We start from the raw sequence: 25,041 nt of genomic DNA, 5'->3' as shown, positions 1-25,041 counted from the left end.
GGACTGGCAAACCAGATGGCTGCACCAGACTCCAATCTGATTTGGCGGAGTTTCTACAGCTGAATGCCCTTCCTAACGTCAACCACTCCAAGAGTGTAGTGGGTGCTTTTTACGTGCCACCCGGAACAAGGGCCAGTTTGGCAGTACTGACAATGGTCACGCTCAAATGGTGTTTTTTTACGTGCCACCTGTACAGGGGTCAGTCCAATGTTTTGTTTACATGCCTCTGGCATGAGTGCCAGTAAGGCGAAGCTGGAAACGATCGCGCTCAAATGGTGCTTTTTACGTGCCACCGTATTATATAAATTTAACATATTGGATTTGAAAGGAGGAAAACTGAAACCTGTCATGTGTATATCTATCTCTCAATCATCATCATAATCATTTGACATTCATTTTCCATGCTGGCATAGGTTGGGCAGTTAGACAGGAGCTGGCAAACCAGAGGACAGCTCCCAGCTCTACTGCATGTTTTTGGTAGGGTTTTTTATGGCTGGATGCACTTCCTAATGCCAACTGCCTTATAGAGTGACCTGGGTGCTTTTTACATGGCACCAACACCAGCAAGGTCTGCTTAGGCATGGTTTTTACAGCTGGGTGTCTTCCAAATACAAACCACTTTACAGAGTGAACAGAATACTTTTTATATAGCACCAGCACTGGCAGGGTCATCAAGTAACTTGCAAGGCAAAGATCCCTTGTGTGTGTGTGTGTGTGTGTGTGTGTGTGTGTATGGAGGGGTATCATATATATATATATATATATCATCATCATCATATATATATATCATCATCATCGTTTAATGTCCATCTTCCATGCATGCATGAGCAGGATGGCTGACAGGAGTTGGCCAGGTAGAAAATTTACTTTAAGCTACTGTGTCTGTTTTGGCAAGGATTTTTCAGCTAGATTTTACAGCTTCTTAACACCAAACACTCTGCAGAGTGTATGTGTGTGTGTGTATATATATATATATATATATATATATATATATACATACATACACATATATATATACACACACACACATACAAACACATACACACACATGCGTGAGTGTGTGTGTATGTGAGAGTGTGAGTGAGTGTATGTGTGTGTGAGTGAGAGAGAAGGAGAGAGAGTGCGTATGTGTGTAGGTTTTGCTGTCTCCATTCCTTGACCTTACATGATAGTTGTAAACAAATGACATCATTATGCATGTGGTCAGTCATTTCCAGTCAGTCTATGAGAAAATATTACTTTGCTTGGAAACAGGTGAGGGTTGGTGACAGGGAGGGTATCCAGCCATAGCAAATCTGCCTCAGTAAATCCCATCCAACTCAAGTGAGAATGAAAAAGTAAACATTGAAACTATGATGATGAAAGAAGCTGTTAATATCAATATCATCATCATCATCATCTATATAGTAATCATTGATGATGTATTCAATATACAATGTAAGGTGGCAAGCTGACAGAAACATTAGCGTGCCGGGCAAAATGTTTAGTGGTATTTCACCTGTCAATACATTCTGAGTTCAAATTCCGCTGAGGTCGACTTTGCCTTTCATCCTTTCGGAATTGATAAATTAAGTACCAGTTGTGTACTGGGGTCGATCTAATTGACTGCATCCAACTCCCCCAAAATTCCGGGATTTGTGCCTAGAGTACAGAAGATTCTATATACAGTGTATCAGAATCCATCACACCCTTGTCATATCTGCAAACCTCACATCTATAAAGATGACTTGTTAGTGTACAGGTAGGGAAGGACTGCCATGGAATGACGAAGAGGTGCAAAATATCCACAACTTCTATTTCTGATTCAGTAGTTTTGGGGTTAAGAATAACTTGTTTTGGGAGAAAATATGTTCAAACAATTCTAAATTTGTGGAAATTTTCCTTGCATATACCATAAGAAATATAAAAGCTTTATAATTGATCTTTGTTTGCATAAGACCTGATATCTTTCCTGCATCCATATTTTGGTTTATTTGCCATTAACTTAAAATGTATAACTATTTCCTCTGTAATAAAATATTCCAAGTCTCTGCTGCTGCTTCTTTTATGACTTAGACAGAGGATGGCAGACAATGTCCAAGACAAACCATTTTTGCAGGATCTCTGAGACTGGTAACAGTAGGAGAAAAGGAAGATGGTGCCACAAATCATGAGTAGACACAGGTAGTCACATTAGGAAGCAATGGGTTGAGATAAAAATTTATCCTTATACCAGAAACATAATCTGGATGCTTGTACTAGAGTGGACCCTGATAAAGGAACCCTGTAAAGGTCCAAATTATAGTATCAACACAGGAAACATTAAGTCTACTGGCAACTCGTATCAATATATATATATATCATCATCATCATCATCATCGTTTAACGTCCGCTTTCCATGCTAGCATGGGTTGGACGATTTGACTGAGGACTGGTGCAACCGGATGGCTACATCAGGCTCCAATCTAATTTGGCAGAGTTTCTACAGCTGGATGCCCTTCCTAACGCCAACCACTCAGAGAGTGTAGTGGGTGCTTTTACGTGTCACCCGCACGAAAACGGCCACGCTCGAAATGGTGTCTTTTATGTGCCACCCGCACAAGAGCCAGTCCAAGGGCACTGGCAACGATCTCGCTGTAGGGTTTTCGAGCGAGATCGTTGCCAGTGCCCCTGGATTGGCTTGTGCGGGTGGCACATAAAAGACACCATTTCGAGCGTGGCCGTTTTCGTGCGGGTGACACGTAAAAGCACCCACTACACTCTCTGAGTGGTTGGCGTTAGGAAGGGCATCCAGCTGTAGAAACTCTGCCAAATTAGATTGGAGCCTGGTGTAGCCATCCGGTTGCACCAGTCCTCAGTCATATATATATATATATATATATATATATATATATATATATATATATATTCATATATATATATATCATCATCATCATCATCATCGTTTAACGTCCGCTTTCCATGCTAGCATGGGTTGGACGATTTGACTGAGGACTGGTGCAACCGGATGGCTACATCAGGCTCCAATCTAATTTGGCAGAGTTTCTACAGCTGGATGCCCTTCCTAACGCCAACCACTCAGAGAGTGTAGTGGGTGCTTTTACGTGTCACCCGCACGAAAACGGCCACGCTCGAAATGGTGTCTTTTATGTGCCACCCGCACAAGAGCCAGTCCAAGGGCACTGGCAACGATCTCGCTGTAGGGTTTCATATAAATAAATATATATGTATATCAATGTGTGTTCATATAGACAAATATCATCATCATCGTTGTTTAACGTCCGCCTTCCATGCTAGCATGGGTTGGACGATTTGACTGAGGACTGGTGAACCAGATGGCTACACCAGGCTCCAATCTGATCTGGCAGAGTTTCTACAGCTGGATGCCCTTCCTAACACCAACCACTCAGAGAGTGTAGTGGGTGCTTTTACATGCCACCAGCACGAAGGCCAGTCAGGTGGTACTGGCAACGGCCACGCTCAAAATGGTGTTTTTTACGTGCCACCTGCATAGGAGCCAGTCCAGTCGCACTGGTAACAATCTCGCTCAAATGTTTTCTAATGTGCCACCAGCACAAATGCCAGTAAAGCGATGCTGGTAACGATTATATCAATATGTATTCATGTAGACAAATATATATATATCAATGACAATTATTAAGATCAGTAAATATATATATATATATATATATATATATATATATATATATATATATATATCATATCTATCCTGACAAATATATATATATATCAATATGACAATTATTAAACTCACTGTATATATATCAATATGTCACTTATTAAGATTAGTAGAAATGAAATAAAATAAATATGAAACTTACCAACATCATTAAATGCAACCGGTGGGCCCGAATCAACAATCTCATTTAATATGAGGTTAGCCAATTTTTTGTCAACGTTTTTAAAACTAGCAGGTAACTGCTTTTCTTTTTTCGGAGAGCTTTTCATCTGAAAGAAAACAGTTTTAATAAGATCTCATACCAATTTTCTAAAACGTATTTGTTCCTCTAAAATTCCTCGATTCTCCTGAATATATATGAAAGGTTACATTGAGAACCGGACAACAGGAGAATACTAGATAATATAATGTTACTTTTAAATTTATATCAATCTTTTAGCAATTAAACCGACCATATCCAGCCCAAATATTCTATCTGTTTTATGTTCAAACATGCTAGATGCAGCCTCTCACACCTACTCCGCAAAAAACAAAAATATTCTAAAAACAATCACATCATTGAAATCTCAAAGCTATAAGATACTACATGATCAATTTAAAACAATGAGAATAAATAAGTACTAAATTTCACAGAGTAATCTGAATGCTAAAAGGTGAAATGACATAACATTACAGGCATTTTAGAGAAAATGCTTGTCTATTTTTTCTAACTTAATTTACTGTCACTGTTGGTTACAACGATCCAGTTGATGTGATCAATGGAACAACCTGCTCATGAAATCAACATGCAAGTGGCTTAGCACCCCACAGACACTGTGGAGAACTGTACCCTTAATGTAGTTCTCAGGGAGATTCAGTGTGACACAGAGTATGACAAGGCTGACCCTTTGAAATACAAGTACAACTCATTTTTGCCAGCTGAGTGGACTTAATTTACAAAAACTTAATATGACAAAAATGTAAAAGTTTAAGACCCATAAAATCAGATAAAATATATAGAATTTTTATTGCATAAAAACAAAATTGTTTTGCCTTAACAACGGTAGCCATAAAAAGAAATCCAATCATATTGACTTTGTCCAAATGAAATAATAATAAAAAGTTACTTACATCAGGTTGTGATAACTGTCGTTTGTGAACCTGTTTTTTAGGTGATAAAGTAGGACTTTCTCGCAGGGTTGAAGTTGATGTACTTCTAGTTCGAGGTAACGTGTTGCTTTTATGCACTAGTAATTGATTTTTGGATGGCTTTAATGGTTTTGTTGCAACTAAAAGTATAAAAATAATCAATCATTTAATACAAGATGATAACATTGTCTCTTTTTCTTATTAATCCAACTCCTTCTACTCCTCTCTCTCCCTGTTTTTCTCCCTCTCCAATCATGTTTCTACAACATGTTTCTCTCTTCTCCATTCATTTCCCCCCTTCACTTTTATCTTCCATTATCCACATCCACCACATCTCCTTACCATATATTATTTTTTTTTAATAGTAACACTGCCTCACAAGCTAGTATAACACCCTAAGTGGTTGTCATAATTTTGGCTCAAGTCAACCACTATCTAAGCAAATCTATAACACTGTGTAACAAAATTTTTATTTCTATTTTATTGTCTTTGGTCAATGTTATTTCCTATTTGCTTCTATCTAGAAACCAAAGGAAATGACTATTATTCCCTTCAAACTTTGCTTTTGTGATCGGGACATCAAGGTTTTGAAACTGATCTATATTCCATTACATTTCAGACATATTCAGCACTGAGTTGCTGAAGCAGAAATATCATTATAGTAAATATTCTGCTCAATACCACTGATTAGCTTTTCAGTTGCTTAACCTTAATTATTTGAGCATATCCCTTAGTAGTTGACAATTTGTACATCTCTGATGATGAGCAGGAGTAGTGGGGGGAGCATCATAGCCATGTGTTGAGAGAAATTCTTTGGGGTTTGAATAAACGTAACAAAAGCAAATTTTGATGGAAATATTAGCCATTTTTCATACATCCTAGGGGTAAGCAAATAGGAAATAACAGTTGCTACTGAAGGACAAAAACTGTGTTAGACAGCATAATCAAAGGTGTTTCCAGTCTTGACCATCCAACCTTTCCCCAGGCACAGTTCATTCAGAACAATATTATCAAATACGTCTCTCTCTCTCTATTCCTCCATGCTAAGGTGTGGTATGAAGAATATTTGGTTAATATCCTTCATACCACTTACTTACTTACTTCTTGCAAGTTGAGCAACTACATAGAGGCTCAATCACCCCTTCAAGAGCTGACAACAAAATTTAAAAACACATTTTCTCAAGATGAAGTTAGTGAATTATTCTTTGAAGTCTGCCAGCCACAACTGAAGACAACATTATAGACAGTTCTTTTAAGTTTGACTATAAATTGGACACTTTGCGTCTTTTTTTTTTTTTTACTTTTTCCAGTTATTAGACTGTGGCCATGCTGGTGCATCACCATGAAGAATTTTTAGTTGAATGTATTGACCCCCAGTACTTAATTTTTTAAAGCCTGGTACTTATTCTATCAGTTCTTTTGCCAAACCACTAAGTTACAGGAATGTAAACAACAGCACCAGTTGTCAAGCAGTGATGGTGGGGACAAACACACACACACACACACACACACACACACTTCTTTCAGTTTCCATCTACCAAATCCACTCAAAAGGTTTTGGTTAGTTCAGGGTTATAGTAGATGGTCTTTGTCCAAGGTGCCATGCAATGGGACTGAACCACAAACCATGTGGTTGGGAAGCAACCATGCATGCAAGCACTCTTCCACATTTTAGGACCAAAAGTCACCAGCTTAAGCATTGTTGGCACAGAAATCTTCTCCATCCCAGTCTTTGAAGCTCTGCCACTATGTGTGTGTGGGTAGGTAGGGGTTCAATCTGCAAGAAACAGTACCTATTCCCTAGGTGCAACACAGCTGAGAAATAGACGGGATGGTCATAACTGGAACACCACTGACTATAGATTTGCTTAATAAGGACCGACCTGTGGTTAAACAACAATATTCTTGAGAGGAAACTATGTCTTTCATTAATTATAATTCCAGATATCCAGGTACCATATTATACATCATCAGTAAACAGTGAGACTTTCTTTGTCTTTTGCATTTTCATCCTCTACCAATTCATTTGCTTAAATTTCAAGCTCTTAGCGAGCAACACAGAACATTTCCAATGTTAATACATTAATTACTTCTGTTATCTTTTACTATTTACTTGCTTTAGTCATTGCAGGATTTAGTCGAACAAATCACCTCTAGTACTTATATTTTCTTAAGTCTGGTACTACTTATTCTGTCTCTTTTGCTGAACTGTTAAATTGTGGAAATGTAAACAAACTAACATTGGTTGTCAAATGGTAATGAGGGACAAACATAAAGACACACACACACACACACACACACACACACAAATCTACAAAAATCCACTCACAAGGTTTTGGTCAGCCTGGAGGTATAGCAGAAGACACTTTTCCCAAGGTGCCATGCAGTGGGACTTAACCAAGAGTCATGTGGTTCAGAAGCAAACTTTTTATCAGAGATTTATGCAAATAATGATTTTCTGGTCTCAGATAGCATGATATGAGAGAGAGAGAGAAAGTCATGCCTATGGAGCATGCTAACTTAAGAAATTTGAAAGCTGGCTGTTGCCAGTGTCATGTGAATGACCCCATGAAATCATAATTGTAGCCATTACCAGTAGCATGATCTTCAAATGTCAGGCCTCACAGAGATGATGACAAGTGATCAAGACCTTTTGGTAATATGCTGTGCTTATGAAGACTCATCAAGCCAAATGAAATTGTAGTTGTGGCCATTGCTGATGTCATGTAAATGGCACGTAAAATGCACCCATTACACTCTCTGAGTGATTGGCATAAGGAAGGGCATCCAATCAGAAAGCATGCCAAAGCAGACTGGAACCTGGTGTAGCCCTCCGGCTTACCAGTTCCAGTCAAACCCATGCTAGCATGGAAAGTGGACATTAAATGATGATGATGATGACAATTGCATTCCATGCTAAAACTACTTCAAAATTTTGCCTGCTAGTGTGCGTGTGTGTGTGTGTGTGTGTGTGTTTGTGTGCGTGCGCATGTGTATGTTTGTGGCAGTTAAAAACTGATTAGTATAGCTTTATATGACTTTCCAAAATTCTATAGACAAAACAGACACTTTGCAAATATCAATCACTCATGTGGGAAATGATATCTCAGACTTGAGTGAGATCAGCAGCAGAGTAATGCTAGAGTTGCTACGCAACAAGAATTCTCAGTAGATGCCCACTAACAATAATTGATTACAATAAGAGTGAATCAAGGTCCAGAGTAAGGTTCTACCAGGAGAATGGCAGCTAATATAGTGGAGCCTACTTCTGGAAGCTGGTGATGGTTGTTGCACAGAACAGCACAGAATATCCATCCATCACAGTCAGATGATTGTACACTTTAAACTAATGTTCCCCTGTGTGTGTGTGTGTGTGTGTGTGTGTGTGTGTGTGTGCACGTGTGTGTGTACATGTATATGTGTACATGCATGTGTTTCTATGCATGCATGTTTATACATGTATGTATGTGTGTGTGTGTGCATGTATGTGTAAATGCATGTGTTTTCATGTGTGAGTATATATCTTCTACTATAATAATACTCGTATTTTTCTCTATCACAACATATGAGAAAGGAAGGGATAAATAAATAAGGAAGGAAGGAGTGATGGCAAACTGATAGTGGAAGCGTTTCAAATGTGTGTGTATGTAAAAGGGAGTCATGTGTGTGTGTGTGTGTGTGCAATGGAAGTGGGACAGTGAACATTCAACGCTGAAAAGAAAAATCAAACAGCATTTCAACTCTGTGTGAGTATATGTGTGTATGTGTGTGCGTGTACAAGGGGAAGTATGTGAATGTATGTATGAATCAGCGTTCTTTCAGTAACAAACGATGATTGATGTCACATCTGAAAAGACAACCACTAGATAACATTGACAAGTGTATTAATTTGATTTACCATCCATATTTATATATAAAACACTACAATTAGCCATTATTTTTGACAGCACGGGGCCAACTAATAATAATAGTAATAATAATAATTATCATGCTTGTAACATAGTGGATTTTGCTGAAAGGCACCCAAGGGTCATGTAATGATGTTAAACTGGGTGATAGATTAATTCCACAACCTAATAACTGCTCTTCAATGAAATGAAGTACTGAAAGTGCTTTAATCTTTTAGCATTTAATCTGACTAAATCCAGCCCAAATAATTTACCTGTTTCATGTTCAAACTGACCAGATTCAACCTCTCACACCTATCCTACACTGTCATTCTAAAAATATACAAACACACCATTGAAATTTTGAAGCTACAAGATAATGCATGATTAATTCAAAACAATGTGAATTAATAAGCATTACATTTGACAGAGCAATCAGAAATGCTAAACAAATGTTTGCAAAATTATTCTAAATCATATCAAAACACTTATAAAGTCAATAACAGTTTTTCCAATCTAATCTATACAAATGCTTGTTAATACAGTTTTGTTTTGTTTACTGTTTGTTTATCATGCTAACATGGCTTAGATTGGAATAAATTTGAAGCAGGATTTTCATGGCTACGATCATTTCTTGTTTGCCAAACCTTGTTTGTTTTTCAAGTAAAAGATTATTTTTTTTTTATTGCAGGCAAATTTGAGGTTGCAGAGCTAGCAGGCAATCTGTAGTAGCCTAACCACAAACAACACTGACATCAACTATTTTTATATTTCTAGGTAGTTTTGTAAACATTCACACACAAGCAAACAAATATACACACACCACAAACACATACACAAATGTCAGGCTTCCACAAAGTTTTCCATTAGCAATTTCCTCCTCACAAAGCATTGGTTGACCTAGGGTTATAAAAGAAAATACTTCCCAAGCTGTTGCACCATTCTCTAAATAATTAAATTCAAACATTGTTCATAAATGAGAAAACAAGATTAGTAACACGTTAGCATTTGTTACCTTCAAAGAACTGTAAGATGTTAAAAATGAAGGAATTAGTGATTAGTAACTTGATCCATCAAAGCTTTCTCATATAAAAGATGGTATTAGAAAAATATTAGTAAGTCATTAATCCTTTACATATCCAAAGCATTTCCATAAGTCTGTCCTAAATGTCCATGCTTATTAGCAAACTTTTAGCTAGCTGTCATTTCATGCGTTTTGAGTAATATAAAGCTTTCCTTTCATAAGTCTTGAGTTACACTGGTAGTTGAAAAAAAACAATAAGAATTGGGAATGTTCATCATCTTTGACTTATGGCTACCAGGGAAACACAGGACAGGCAAAGGGTTAAAAGAGAGAGAGAGAGAGAGAAAAGAAACTGAAGACTTAGAATATTTTAGTTTGGAAGTCATGCAGTAACCACAACCAGTTATTAAAGAAATAACAAGGATAATGAAATGAACAGATTAGAAGAAATGGAATTCCTGCTGTAAAGTATGAAATGTGAGTACCAAGCGTTCCATGAAAACATGCTATGTTAAACACAGAACCATGTGATAATGACAAGTTTCTAGATTCACCTATATTTCACCCAACGTTTTATAAATGTCTTCTTGGTAAAAAGTTTTTCCAATATTTCAAACTACTTTAGTCTCATTATTTCATAAATTTATTATTGAATATACTTTTTCCTAAATCTCTCACCCCTAGACACACTTGCCATGAGGCATGTGTGCATCAAATCTCATTAAATATTAACATTTGCTTTTACAGCCTTCCCCAGCAGTCAACTTTAATTTCTCTAATCATGGAAGCAATTGGCAAACTAGAAAAGTAGAGAAGTTGCCCCTGATATAAATAATTCCTATGACTTAGTATACTGCTTACTGATTGTTGTTGCTGTTTAACCACAGGTCAAATCTGACCTATGATCAAAAGCACTCCAGCCATAATGATCTCAATCCTCTCTCAGATATTGCCTAATAAATGTATGCCTTCTTTTCAAGACAATGGGGTGAGAGGCCACTTTATTGGCACATATGTAAATGTAGAAATACCCTCACTGCTGATTAAACAACAACAACAAAAATCTTAGATTATACACATCTGTCGCTATATCTCTTACATACATATATATTATACATATGTATATGAATGTATGTGTGTGTGTGTATATATCATCATCATCATCGTTTAACGTCTGCTTTCCATGCTAGCATGGGTTAGACGATTTGACTGAGGACTGGTGAACCAGATAGCTGCACCAGGCTCCAATCTGATCTGGTGGAGTTTCTACAGCTGGATGCCCTTCCTAACGCCAACCACTCCGAGAGTGTAGTGGGTGTTTTACGTGCCACCGGCACGAGTGACAGTCACACAGTACTGGCAACAGCCAAGCTCAAAATGGTGTTTTTTACGTGCCACCTGCACAGGAGCCAGTCCAGCGGCATTGGCAACAACCTCGCTCGAATATTTTTTCGCATGCCACCAGCACAAGTGCCAGTAAGGCGACACTGGTAACGATCACGCTCAAATGGTGCTATTTATGTGCCACTGGCACAGAAGCTAGACAGCTGCTCCGGCAATGATCACACTTGGACAGTGCTGTTAGTGCTCCACTGGCACAGGTACCAGTCATCAAATTTGGAGGGATATATTATCAGGGCAGATACCATATTAGCTCTCAGTTAAATTCCAGTTAACAGCTGCACCGACAATATTGCAAGGTTGCATTTGCAACAGTGAGTAGTCACTGCAGCAGAAACACGTGTAAGTCATTGTGCTGAGACCCCCTTTGGTCATGACTGACCATGGGATTGCACCTAGAAAGTTACCCTTCAAGGCACAAGTCTGGGCAAGGTTGTTTATGGAACAACCCATGCATACCGACCACCCCTCTCCACGCCACCAGTGTTATCCAAGGGAATGGCAAAGGCCAATACAGTTTGGCACCTGTGACATCACAACCCATTTCTACAGCTGAGTGAACTGGAGCAATGTGAAATAAAGTGTCTTGCTCAAGAACACAACACGCAACCTGATCTGGGATTCGAACTCACAACTTCGCGATCGTAAGCTCGACGCTCTAACCACTGAGCCATTTGCCTTCTTAGGTCATTGTAATATGCTGTATATAACTATAAAATAAATTTTGTAGATGTACAAGTCTCCATATTCTCTATTATTTATTTATATATACATATATATATATATACATATGTGTGTGTGTGTATATATATATATATATATATGGCTTAGTGGTTAGATCATGATTTCAATTCCTAGACCAGATGGTCTTGGAATTTTACATTGCTCTGCAATCACTTCAACATCTGACACATGGCACACCGTGTACCTGTTCAGGCACGAACATTTGATCACCATAGACAAATCATTTGTGCAAGTTGTTCAGCAAAAGCTGAATACTCATATGTCATCTTCAAAAGAAGAATCCATCGTGTATGTGTGTGTGTGTGTAATAAGCAACCCTTGGGGTTTGTTATTTCACAAGCTGCATGATGACCTCAACAATGCCAGTGTCAAGTCAAAAACACCTAGTATACACTGCACTGTAGGAGTAGTTGGTATGAGGAAGGGCATCCAGCCATAGAAACCAAGACAGAGCACACACTGAGCTCAATGCAGTCCTTAGACCCGGCAGATCCTATCAAACCATCTAACACATGCCAGCATGGAACATGGACATATGACGGTGGTGATGATGATGCTGAAGATGATCATATATGTAATTGGATATGTATATAAGTACATAACTCTTAGTGAAATCTAATACTTGTTGTTCGGTAATTCAATAATCATTTCCATATTGTGCTAAGAACAATACCAAATTATACTTTACTTTGCAAAAGCTAATTAAACTGATAGAAAGGCCAGGAGAAACTGATGAAAATGTTAGGTCTCAGATGGTAAACAAATTCACCGATACATTATCCAGCAAGACAACAGTGGTGATGAAGAAGATAATAATAATAATAATAATAATAATAATAATAATAATAATAATAATCCTTTCCACTAAAGTCACAATTTTGGGGGAGGGGACTAGTTGATTATATTTACCCCATTACTCAACTGGTACTTAATTTTATCGACCCCGAGAGGATGAAAGGCAAAGTCAACCTCTGCAGAATTTGAACTCAGAACATAAACATGGACAAAACATAATAATAATGCTTTCTACTAAAGGCACAAAGCCTGAAATTTTGGGGGAGGGGGACTAGTCAATTACATTGACCCCAGTGTTTCACTGGTACTTAATTTATCAACCCTGAAAGGATGAAAGGCAAAGTCGACCTTGGCAGAATTTATACTCAGAATGTAGCAATGGTCGAAATACTGCTAATCATTTTGCCTGGTGTGCTAACAATATTGCCAGCTCACCACCTTAAATAATGATAACAAAAATAATTTATACTATAGGTACAAGGCCCAGAAGTTTTGTAGGAAGGGGACTAGTCAATTATATCATCCCCAGAGCTGAACTGGTACCTATTTTATTGACTCCAAAAGGATGAAAGATAAGGTCGACCTTAGAATTTGAACTTGGAACATAAACCCAGAAGAAATGCCACTGAGCATTTTGTTTGGTATTGCTAACAATTCTGCCAGCTCTAAATTAATGATAATAATAATAATAATTGCTTCTGATTTAGGCACAAGTCCATCAATTTTGAGGGGAGGGGTTAGTTGATCAACTTCAGTATTTGATTGGCACTTTATTTTTATTTTTTCAACTCCAAAAGGTTGAAAATGAAAACTGGATTTGAACTCAGAAGATTGTGCAATGCAACTTTATGTTGTAAAGCATTTTGTCCAACACTTTAACAATTCTGCCAATCTACTTCCCTTGCTCCTGATGATGATAATAATAATAATAATAATAATAATGGTTTCAAATTTTGCCACAAGGGCAGCAATTTTTGGGGAGGGAATGAGTCAATTACATTGACCCCAGTGTTTAACTGATACTTATTTTATCAAACCCGAAAGGATGAAAGGTAAAGTCAACCTCGGCGGAATTTGAACTCAGAACATGGCAACTGCTAAGCATTTCGCCAAGTGTACTAACAATTCTGCCAATAATAATAATAATAATAATAATAATAATAATAATAATAATAATGGTTTCAAATTTTGGCACAAGGCCAGCAAATTCAGGCATGAGAGTAAGTTGACTGCATTGACCTTAGTGCTCAACTGGTACTTATTTTATCAAACCTTAAATACTGCCTCCATGGCCTATACCATATATAGTGCTGTAAGCTAATGCTACAAAATATTTTGACCAATGCTCTAATAATTCTGTGAATCAATAATAATAATAATTTTGCACATTGACACCAGACCAGAAATTTGTGGGAGGGAAACAGACAATTACATCAATTTCATCTAAGGATGACAGCCAAAGTTAATGTTGGCAGAATTTGAACTTGGAACATAATGATGGATGAAATGCCACTAAGCATTTCACCCAGTGTGCTAACAATTCTGCCAGCTCACCCCTTTATAATAATGATAATAATAAGAACAACAACAACATCAGCGGAGTGAGTTGGGGATCAATAGAAGCATTAGAATATTGGACAGAGTGTAGCACACATTCCAACTCTTTACATTCTTAGTTCAAATCCTACAAAGATTAACTTTACCTTTCATTCTCCTTCTGAGGTCAATAAAATAAAGTATGAGAATCAATGTAATTGTCTATCCATCCACCCCAACACACACACACACACAAATTTCTGGTCTGGTGCTAAAGCACAAAATTATCATTATTGTTATTATTATTATTGATTGGCAGAATTATTAGAGCATTGATCAAAATATCATGTAGCATTAGCTTACACCATTATATATGGTATTGGTCATTGATGTAGTATTTAATTAAAATATCCATCTATTTATCATACTTAATGTACACACATACTCAATAGTTACTGCAGTTTTTATCTTGAGATCTGTTATGGACTTGCAGCATTAAAAACAGAATAAATATCATGCGGAGTGACAAAAAATACATCTCAGCAGAGGCCAATAGGAATACTAGACATTTCAACCATTTTGGACCTTTTCAATGGTGCATACTTGCAGCCAACCACATAATTAAATGAGAATTCATTATTTCTGATATAGGAAAAAGAGAGTAAAACATTCACTGATGTTGCAAATAGCTGCCTGGTTGATTAAATATCCAGCATATGCAATTGAAGCAGAACTTATGTTTTAACTTTAAACACTGCCAAAATTGACTTTGACATTTATACCTTCCAAGGTCGATAAAATAAAATACTTGTTACCTACTGGGATCAATTTAACCTTAGCATGCTTAGGGCGCAACAGGGTGTTGTAGCTGTAGACACATTGTGTTACATTGCGAAGGGAGAAAATCAGTACGGCAACATGATGCATCTATAGCATGCTAAAGGTTAATTGACAAACCCACTTCCCCCAGAACTTGTGTCCTTGTGTCTATGTCAATTTTTTTTTTCCCCTCAACTTTACTCTCATATTATAAAATAGCTGGATAAAAAAAAAAAACGAGTCTGACTCCCATAGCCTTTCTGTAGTAATAAATGAAAGATCAATAGCCAATAAAAGATCCTTTGAGACATTGGAACAATCCTGATCCGAGATATTTATTTACCACCACCAACACCATAAAACATTTATGGTTCCATCAAAAGTGAATGTCAAACTTGTCAATAACATGCATATATGATTCTGTGTCTAACAACATGGCATAATAATAATAATAATAAAAATAATAATAATAATAACGTGAGGAAGCGATATATGAGTTGAGGGATGAAGAATGGCTGTTGCTCTACCTGGATGAGGCAATGATGATGATGATGATGAACATGAATATATACTGGGGTGATGTATAGGGCTAATGATGTGGCTGTTATCATGTTTTCTTTTCAGTTGCGGTGTCATCGGTTTGCCTTTCATGTCACAATTTTCTCGATCCATGCCATCTGTGCCAGACACTTTCAATAAATTTTCTAAAAACGGGGAAAACATAAAGTCACAAAATTAAAAGGAAATAATAATGATAATCAAAAGTAATAATGGTAATAATAATCTTTGAAATTTTTTGCCCCAGTAGGTTCTCAGAAATAAATCTTGGTTCATCCATTCAGATTCACTGATGATACTAACATCTAATTGGCCCCTCAAGTGATAAATAATCTATTATATATACATATATATATTAAATGGAACAATCTACCACTTTAAAATATTATTAAAATTATGAGTGTGTGTGTGTGTTTTGTTAGGAGCTTCAACAATATCAAGGGCAATAACTCTGCAGCTTTCATCAAAAGTACACATTCCATCAATGAAGGAGCCAACAAGAAAACGTCTATGAAGTCACTGAAAATGCTAGAAATGTTTGTGAAATTTCCCCCCAAATTACACTCTCACTAACTTAAAATGAAAAAAATAGAATTAACACACTGGATAACAGAGTCCTAGATGTTGCAAAAGAAAAGAGGAGGGGGACGGGTAAAAGCTGAAACACCTCTGTAATCATTGATCTGCTTAACACTAGCATTCACATTATTCTGTCAAAAGTAATACTTTGAGAAGGTAACTGTTAATGTTTTACAATGATATTGTAAGGTTGGTGTAAGAGGCCAGATTTAGCCAGTTTGAACATAAAAGAAGTAGAATATTTTGATTGGATATTGACAAGTCTCTTAACCTCTTGGAGGTCATTGGGGCAATACAGCCATGCAGTGTATCTAGGGTGAGAAAGCCTGGCAGAGCCCATTCCTCTGTAGTGTTTTTGCTCAAGAACACAATACATCATCCAGTCCAGGAATTGAAACCACAATCTTATAGTTGTGAGTCCAACACCCTAACCACTAAACCACACACCTCCACTAGTTTAAAGGGTTAAAGTGGAATGACCTAAGATTAAACAACAGTTTTATTGATTTGGAAAGATCTCATTTAAAATTGATTTGAAGCCAAACATTAAGATTTTAGAAAAATTACCTAGAAATAGTGGGGGGGGGGGGTTCACTATCATGAGAAAGTGACTGGAGTTTTACTGGCACATAACCATTATCACTTAACATCTACTTTTCCATGCTTACATGGGTCAGACGAAATTTGTTAAAGTGAATTTTGTACAGCCTGCATGCCCTCCCTGTTCCCAACTCTCACCTGTTTCCAAGTAAGGTGATATTTCTCCATGACAACCCATTGCTTGGAAGACTTGAAATTAAGGAAACCTCTTGCATGCCAGTGACACCTGCTTACAACTATCACATGATGTCAAAGTAGGGAGACAGCAAAACATGCACATACAATGGGATTCTTTCAGTTTCCCTGCGGTTTCAATTCCTGGACTTTGGTTGACCCAGTGCTATAATGGAAGCTACAATGGGACTTAATCTGAAACCAAATGGTTGGGAAGTAAACCTCTTACCACTCAGCCACACTCATCACAAGATAAAATAACCACGTTCAGAAATGGCAAAATTCCTGTAGTAGGTTTGAACCCTTGAAGCAGGTAGTGCAATGTCTCATTCACTGGACTATCTTAACACTTTACTCACAATGTTGCTTCTATTTTTTCGTTAGCTTTATTTTTTATTTCAGTCATTTGACTGGGTCCATGCTGGAGCACTGCCTTTTAGTCAAAATCAACCCTTGGACTTATTCTTCATAAGCCTGGTACTTATTCTATCGATCTCTTCCACTGAACTGCTAAGGTTACAGGGGCATAGCCACACCAACATCAGTTGTCAAGGGAGTGGGGACAAACACAGACACACAAATACATATATACAACAGGCTTCTTTCAGTTTCTCTACCAAATCCACTCACAAGGTTTTGGTTGGCCCAAGGCTAGAGTAGATGACACTTGCCCAGAGTGCCACACAGTGAGACTGAACCTGGAACCACATGGTTAGAAAGCAAGCTTCTTAAAACACAGCCACTCATAATATTTTAAAGCTGATAATACCAAAGTCTCATGTTTAAAATTTCTAATTGTGCATCCAAATTTTCTTTATTTTTACCGGAAAGATTTGATATATATATATATATATATATATCCATTGAGTGCTGTCAGAAAAAATACTTATAATACTTATAAAAATATATTATATCAATAATATATTTTTATTTTGGTCAAGTCAGTCCCTTGCTACAGTTCCACCTGTAGGAGTACAGGATCTTTAGACAAGTTATGAGAACATATATATATATTATGGATATACAAATAGGGGCAGGTGGAGCCGTGTAGTAAGAAGTTTGCTTCCCAATCTCATAGTTCTGGGTTCAGTCCACTGCATAGTACCTTAGGCAAGTATCTTCTACTATAGCCTCAGGTTGACCAAAGCCTTGTGAGAGAATTTGGTAGAGGGAAACTGAAAGAAACATGGTGTGTGTGTGTGTGTGTGTGTGTGTGTGTGTGTGTGTGTGTGTGTGTTTATGCCTGTGTTTTGTCCCCCATTGGTGCTTGATGACCAGTGTTGGTTTGTTTACATAACTTAGCAGCTCAGCAAAAGTTACTGATAGAATAAGTACCAAACTTTAAAAAAAAAAAAAGCACTGGGGTCAACCCATTAAAGTAAAAATTCTTCAAGATGGTGCCCCAGCATGGTCACAGTCTAATGACATTATATATATGATGGATTCTCTCACCGTGAACAACAAATAAGGGTTCAGTGAAGTAAAGCAGTAATCATGTTCTATGGACACAAATGTGTCTCTTGAGACCTGCTGGTTAAAATGTCAGGCAGTGGTACCTGATTCAAATCTTTGATTAAAGTGCAAATTACAGAGAAATATCTAAGAATTTAGAAACAATTACAAATACTAAAAGAAGACAAGCCACTGATTCCATTGTCAAGTATGTCTATCAGAAGAACGTTTCATACTTAACATGTTTAAACAAAGAAATAATGTTGGAGTTAGTCAGTCTCTCACACCCAGAGAATAAGTTTTAAAAAACATACAAATCAATAAATAAAAAAGAAAAAGAAAAATTCCGGAAATTTACATCAAAGAATTTTTACATGTCAACAAATGTCAAAGCTGGTTCCAAAGGCTAGAAATGGTAATTCCAATTTGACAGAGTATTTCAAGCTCTTATCGATATCATTAACTCAATTGAAAAGATGCAAATCCTTTGATACAGAGTTCATACAAGCAACAAGGGAACAACAATGCTTCGATAAATGTCAAATATATGTTATACACTAAAGTACACACACACATACACATTTGGTTATGCACTATTAAACAAGACATAGTTATCTAAACTCAATAACGTGTGTGCTTGTGTGTGTGGACAAGCAATTGACAAAGACATCAGAGAGTGAGAATCATTACTTTCTGGTAATCGTTCAACTTCTCTGTGCTCCAAGTTCAAATCTTACCAAGGTCAACTTTTTCATCCCTTTGAAACCAATTCTTCTCTCTCTCTCTTTCTCTCTCTCTCTCTCTCTCTCTCTCTCTCTCTCTCTCTCTCTCTCTCTCTCTCTCTCTCTCTCTTTCTTTCTTTCTTTCTCTCTCTCTCTGCTTGTCTAACTTTCTCTTCTGCAAGAAATTGGCTGTGGTTAGATCTGGAGAGGGGGGGGGGAGAGGTTTCACTATGTTTAAGAATACCCATGGTACACTAAATATCATGAAAGCACCCCTACAGCATCAAATCAAGGTGAAGATGGATGCATGGGTACACACACACACACACATGCATGCACTGCTCAACCAGACACAATAACATCATGCTTGTTTTTCTAAAGACATCTGAATCAACTAAGGCTTAATAAGGCCTATTTTAGCAGAAAATAAAGTAACAGAGGGAAAATATTGCCTTAAAAGTTAACAGTAAGTAAATTACTTTAATTCTTTATTTTCTTAACTTTTGTCATTAAACAAATGATTACAACAGCTTTTTATAACGAATATTCAGTCACTTATACATTAACTGAATGAACCCAGCATTCCAGTTGATTGAGCAGCTGTACAGTTGTGGCTAGAAATTCTGACAGAAATTGTGGTGCGTGTGTGTATATGTGCACATGCATATTAAACTTACATGCAGTGTTTTAATTTATAAGTCATTGTACAACTCTAGGAGGATATATTGAGGTAGAAATGTTAGATGAAGTGATGGGGAAGGAAAATAAAAAAAGGCTGTTAATGTATAAAAAGAGATTAGTATGTATGAGAGGGGGTGAGTAGGGATCATCCAGGGTACACCTGATTAATTAATGTCTTGATAAGTTTCATATCCTAAGGTACTCCAGCTTGACAGCCTATGATTAAATGATGCCTTGATAAACTTCCTATCTGAATAATTCTTTAGAAGAAAAATCAATTAGCAGACCACTTTATTTCTCTTCTTCTTGTTTAGTTTCCAGTCAGCTCTCATCAAACAAACCAATGAGCACAGGTATTCTAGTCAAAACCACCTCTTTTATACATCGTATAATGTGTCCTTTTTAAAGAAGCAATTTAAATGAGATTCAATCAGTTTCTAATCAGTGGTGATACTATTTATTAACTATGAAAATACTGTTTATTAGCTATGATGATATTGTTTATTAGCTAAGGTGATACTGTTTATTAACTGTGAAAACACTGTTTACTAGCTATGACGATACTAGCTAGGCACAGACATGGCTGTGTAGTAAGAAGCTTGCTTCTCAACCACATGGTTCAGGGTTCAGTCTCACTGGGTGGTACTTTGTGCAAGTGTCTTCTGCTATAACCTTGGGGCAACCAAAGCTTTGTGAAAGGATTTGGTAGATGGAAACTGAAAGAAGCCCATCATATATACATACATACATACATATATATATACATATACATATATATATATATATATATATATATATATATATATATATATCCGTCCAACCCATGCCAGCATGGAAAAGACAAACGATGATGATGATGATGATGATGATGATGATGATATATATATATATATATATATATATATATATATATATATATATATATATATATATATATGTCTGTATGTCTGTGTTTGTCCCACCACCATTGCTTGATAACCAATGTTGGTGTGTTTATGTCCCCGTAACTTAGCAGTCCAGTAAAAAGAGACCAATAGAATAAGTACTAGGCTTACAAAGAATAAGTCCTTGGATCGATTTCTTTAACTAAAGGCGATGCTCCCACATGGCCACAGTCAAGTGACTGAAACAAGTAAAAGAATAGTTTTTTTGGCTAAGGTGATACTGTTTATTAACTGTGAAAACACTGTTTACTAGCTAAGATGATGTGGAAGTATGTGGCTTAGTGGTTGGGGTGTTGAACTCAATCATAAGATTGTGGTTTCGATTCCTGAACCAAGTGGCATGTTGTGTTCTTGAGCAAAACACTTCATTTCACGTTACTCCAGTCCACTCAGCTGGCAAAAGTGAGTAATTCTGTGATGGACTGGTAACTCGGAAAGGATCTTTATCCTTATCCTAATCAGTGGAGCAGCTATGTGCAGGCTTGATGTGTTGGTAGTATTGGTAAGGTTGTCCTCTTGGAGGATAAGACACAGTGGCACTTTAAAGTCAGGGGTAACTGGACATGTTTTCGCGTAAACAGTAAACTAATATCAACTTAAGACTAGAACATCAGATTGATGTTTGAATTAAACAGAATTATTAAGATAACAGACTTACTTTTCAGTCATAAATAACTTTTTAATTACAGTTACTTGCACTTTATATTACCAATAGTTTTCCAATGTTTCTATTTCATTACCACATGAATATAGTCTAGAGACCCATAACCATTGAAACAGATTGTGTAATGATGTAGTAAGCTTGTGCAAGCCATAAAATTGTGTATTGATGTAGTATATCTAGGCCAATGAAATATATTTATTAGCACTTTAGCATTCAGATTACTCTATCATATGTAATGTTTATATATTCACATTGTTGTGAATTGATCCTGCATTATCTTGTAACTTCAAAATTTGGATGATGTGATTGCTTATTTTTACATTGTAGGGTAGGTGTTAGGGGCCAGATGTGGCCAATCTGAACATAAAATAAGCAGAATATTTTGGCCAGATGTGGCGAATTTAAATGTTGAAGGATTAATCATAGTGCTCCCATCATTTATAGTGAACTCTACCTAGCCATAGTACCTACTAACAGCTCAGAGAGTGCATTGTTTGTGTTACCACTTACAGAATCTTCTGAAAGTTGTCTGTCAGACTGTAACCAAAACTAAAGAGATTTAATTTTGTCAATAATTATAAAGTTTTGAACTGGAACTTCAGACTTTGATGGCAGAACTTTGGCTCACATGAAATCTGGCATCACTTTCAAATCAATCAGCAAAACATTGCAATGAAGAAATGAAACAGTTTTGCTTCTTTTAAAATAAGTAGCAATTCTAATTCCAAGAAATAAAGAAAATCAAATACAGAACGGCACTATCTGTAGAGAGATTATGAAGAAACAGTAAAAGAGACGAGAGATTATTTACTTTACAACAATTTAGTTTGTTTCTTTTGTAGCAATGATTGTAGGGTAACATGATAAAATGGCAGGTCAAATACGGATGGGATCCAGATAATATAAAGAATTATTATATAAATGTGATGGGTAAGCTTGGGTTTGATTCCAAGACCAGGTCACATGTCTCCTTTGTCCCAATCTACTCAGATGAAAATTTGTACCAGCCAAATGCTGCTGAAATCCTCACTCATTCCAGCTGTCACATTTTTGATGTTAGACACCCTCTTGACCCTCTCATATCTGATCCATTTTATGTCTGCTAGTGACAACACAGGCACCAAAGAATATTAGTGAAAATATGGTACATACTACCAAATCAAATTCAGTTGTGAGTGAGGAATGAGTAAGAGGGATGGATATTCATTTGAATTTATCCTAGTATATGACTAATACATATTTTCTTGATCCTTACTGAATAACGGGTAAAGTAAAACTGAATCAGAATTTGAACTCAGACTATAGTGATACACAAGTATACACTGCAAGGTATTACATATATGTAACCATTTCATCAACTGTTTTAAGACGATACATTAATTATATAAGTTAATTAATATTTATGAACAGCAAAATTGTACTAATAACTTAGGATAATATCATCATCATCATTTAACGTATGTTGTCCATGCTGGCATGGGTTATTAATTATAAAACTGATGAATGGAATTGATAATTACTAACTGAAAAATACAACTACTAAGTTACAAAGTGAAGTATTAACAGCAGATATGTCATTGGCTTCATGAAGCAGCAACATTCATTCACCCTCCTACTAAGTGCTTATTTTCTCTATTAATCAATCTATCCTACTAATCTCTAAGAATTATTATCCTGTCTATAATGAAACTGATTGCCAAAACGTGGAAGATGAAAGCCACTACAGTACCTGTTATCATAGGGGTACTCAGAGTAATAAAGATAGGAACAGACCAACTCATAGACATGATACCAAGAAAAACTTGCTTGAAAACAAAGAAGGAAACAGAAAATAACCCTAATGGACACTGTGCAGATAAGTATTCAGTCAAACTTAATAGTTATTTATTCACATAAATAAAAATTAGTCATGCATTACTTTGTAGCTTTGAGATTTCAACGATGTGATTGTTTAATTTTAAAATAATATCATTAGGTAAGTATGAGAAGCCGGATCTAGTCAGTCTGAAGATAAAACTGGTAGATTATTTTTGGCTGGATATGACCAGCTTAAATGCTAAAGGGTTAAACTTGTACTAGTTTTATGGCACTTTTATTGAAAACTTGTGTCACGTTTTTTGTCATTTTTTTTTTATTAAATTTATCAAGTCTTAGCACTTCTCAACATCATATAATCACCCAATGTACTAAGAGCATTATCTATCTAAGGAGTCTCGGTGGCACTCAGGGGACAGTATGTACATACGTACACACACCAGATATCAGGAAAAATTTTTCCCCATAATAATAATCCTTTCTACTATAGGCACAAGGCCTGAAATTTTTTTGGGGGGGTGGGGGATTATGGCCAATTACATCAACCTCAGCGTTTAATTGGTATTTATTTTATTGTTTCCTTAAAGGATAAACAGCAAAGTCAACCTTGAGAAAATTCCAACTCAGAACATACAGCTGGTAAAAAAATACAGCAAAGTATTTTGTCTGGTGTGGTAACAATTCCACCAGTTATCCAATTTTTTCATCATCTATGATAATAAAAGCGAAATTCTGTGTGTCTGGGACCCCTGTATCTCAGTCAACATTTGCTGTACATAGGCATATTATACCTTTTTGGAATCAGGATGATCCCAGTATTGAAAATCTGCCCTTTGTTTGGTTCTTGAACATCCAGCATTGGGATCTGATTTAAAAGCATTTAGGTTGCTATTTCTAGCAGGTAAAGTATGGCTGATTCATGCCATTTTGGTTGACATTTGTCAGATGATGTCAGAGATCAAAGGAGAGATAAATGACATCTGCTTTGTTAATTTTATGCCAAGATAAGAAGTTTGGGACAAATTAACCAACAATTGGAATTCAACTTGAGACTGGAACAATAGAATGATTGCATTTCAGAATTATTTCTCATCCATCCTCAAGCTCTGATCAAATATCACCGGGGTATATAGAGGTACCACCAGTCATTTTTGACATATTATAGTCATGCTATTTAGCTCTGTTTAGTTTTGGGCTGCAGACCCAATTAGCCCTCCGCAGAAGCTAGAATAAAAGCCTGCATGGTGCGTGGCTTTTAAGCTAATGATATTAATAAAAATGTTGAACAACATGTTATAAACATGAATCTGGTGCAGTAAAGATCAACAGGGCTTAAATCACAAATTTATAGCCTGCCATGTGATTGCTTTACTGCTTACACAACATTCTATTCTAAATAAGATACTATATATTATGCTAATTAAATGTTTATTTTATCTTCACAAGATAATCCACCCAGGTAGGTGATACCGACAAAGTAAAAGACCACCCTGCCATTGTTTGATGTTTGTGATGAATCAAACAATTAATTAACGTTTATTTTATATGATATTAGATCTTATAAACTAATTTGAAGCAGTGGGTCTGTTTATCTTTTCTATCAAAGTCAAATTGATATTGCAGAGTGGGGAGCATGGCTTCATGGTTGATAAATATTTTGCAATCACAGGGTTCTGTGTGGCATTTTGAAGAAGACATTTAAATGAAGTTTGGTAAGTAATAAAGGTTGTGTGTAAACCCATCATTGTGCATGTGTGTGTGTGTGTGTGTGTGTGTGTGTGTGTGTGTGTGTATGAGAGAGAGAGAGAGAGAGAGAGAGAGAGAGAGAGGAATGGTCAA

General features: G+C 36.5%; 1 protein-coding gene across 1 annotated transcript in view; it reads right to left on the bottom strand.

Annotated features, from left to right (window-relative positions):
* The window catches only part of LOC106874919 (spastin), an 88,186-nt gene that overhangs the window by 44,844 nt on the left and 18,301 nt on the right, over positions 1-25,041 (bottom strand). The window contains exons 3-5 of the mRNA XM_089364967.1: positions 15,541-15,717; positions 4,790-4,947; positions 3,822-3,948 (exon numbers count right to left, since the gene is read on the bottom strand). Of these exons, the coding sequence (XP_089221093.1) occupies positions 3,822-3,948; positions 4,790-4,947; positions 15,541-15,717 (462 nt within the window). The remainder of the gene's footprint in view (positions 1-3,821; positions 3,949-4,789; positions 4,948-15,540; positions 15,718-25,041) is intronic.

Source organism: Octopus bimaculoides, chromosome Z, assembly GCF_046866305.1.
Source record: "Octopus bimaculoides isolate indiv1 chromosome Z, ASM4686630v1, whole genome shotgun sequence".
Taxonomy (NCBI): Eukaryota; Metazoa; Mollusca; class Cephalopoda; order Octopoda; family Octopodidae; genus Octopus; species Octopus bimaculoides.
The sequence above is the reverse complement of the archived record's forward strand: the minus strand, read 5'-3'. Positions and strand labels throughout refer to the sequence as shown.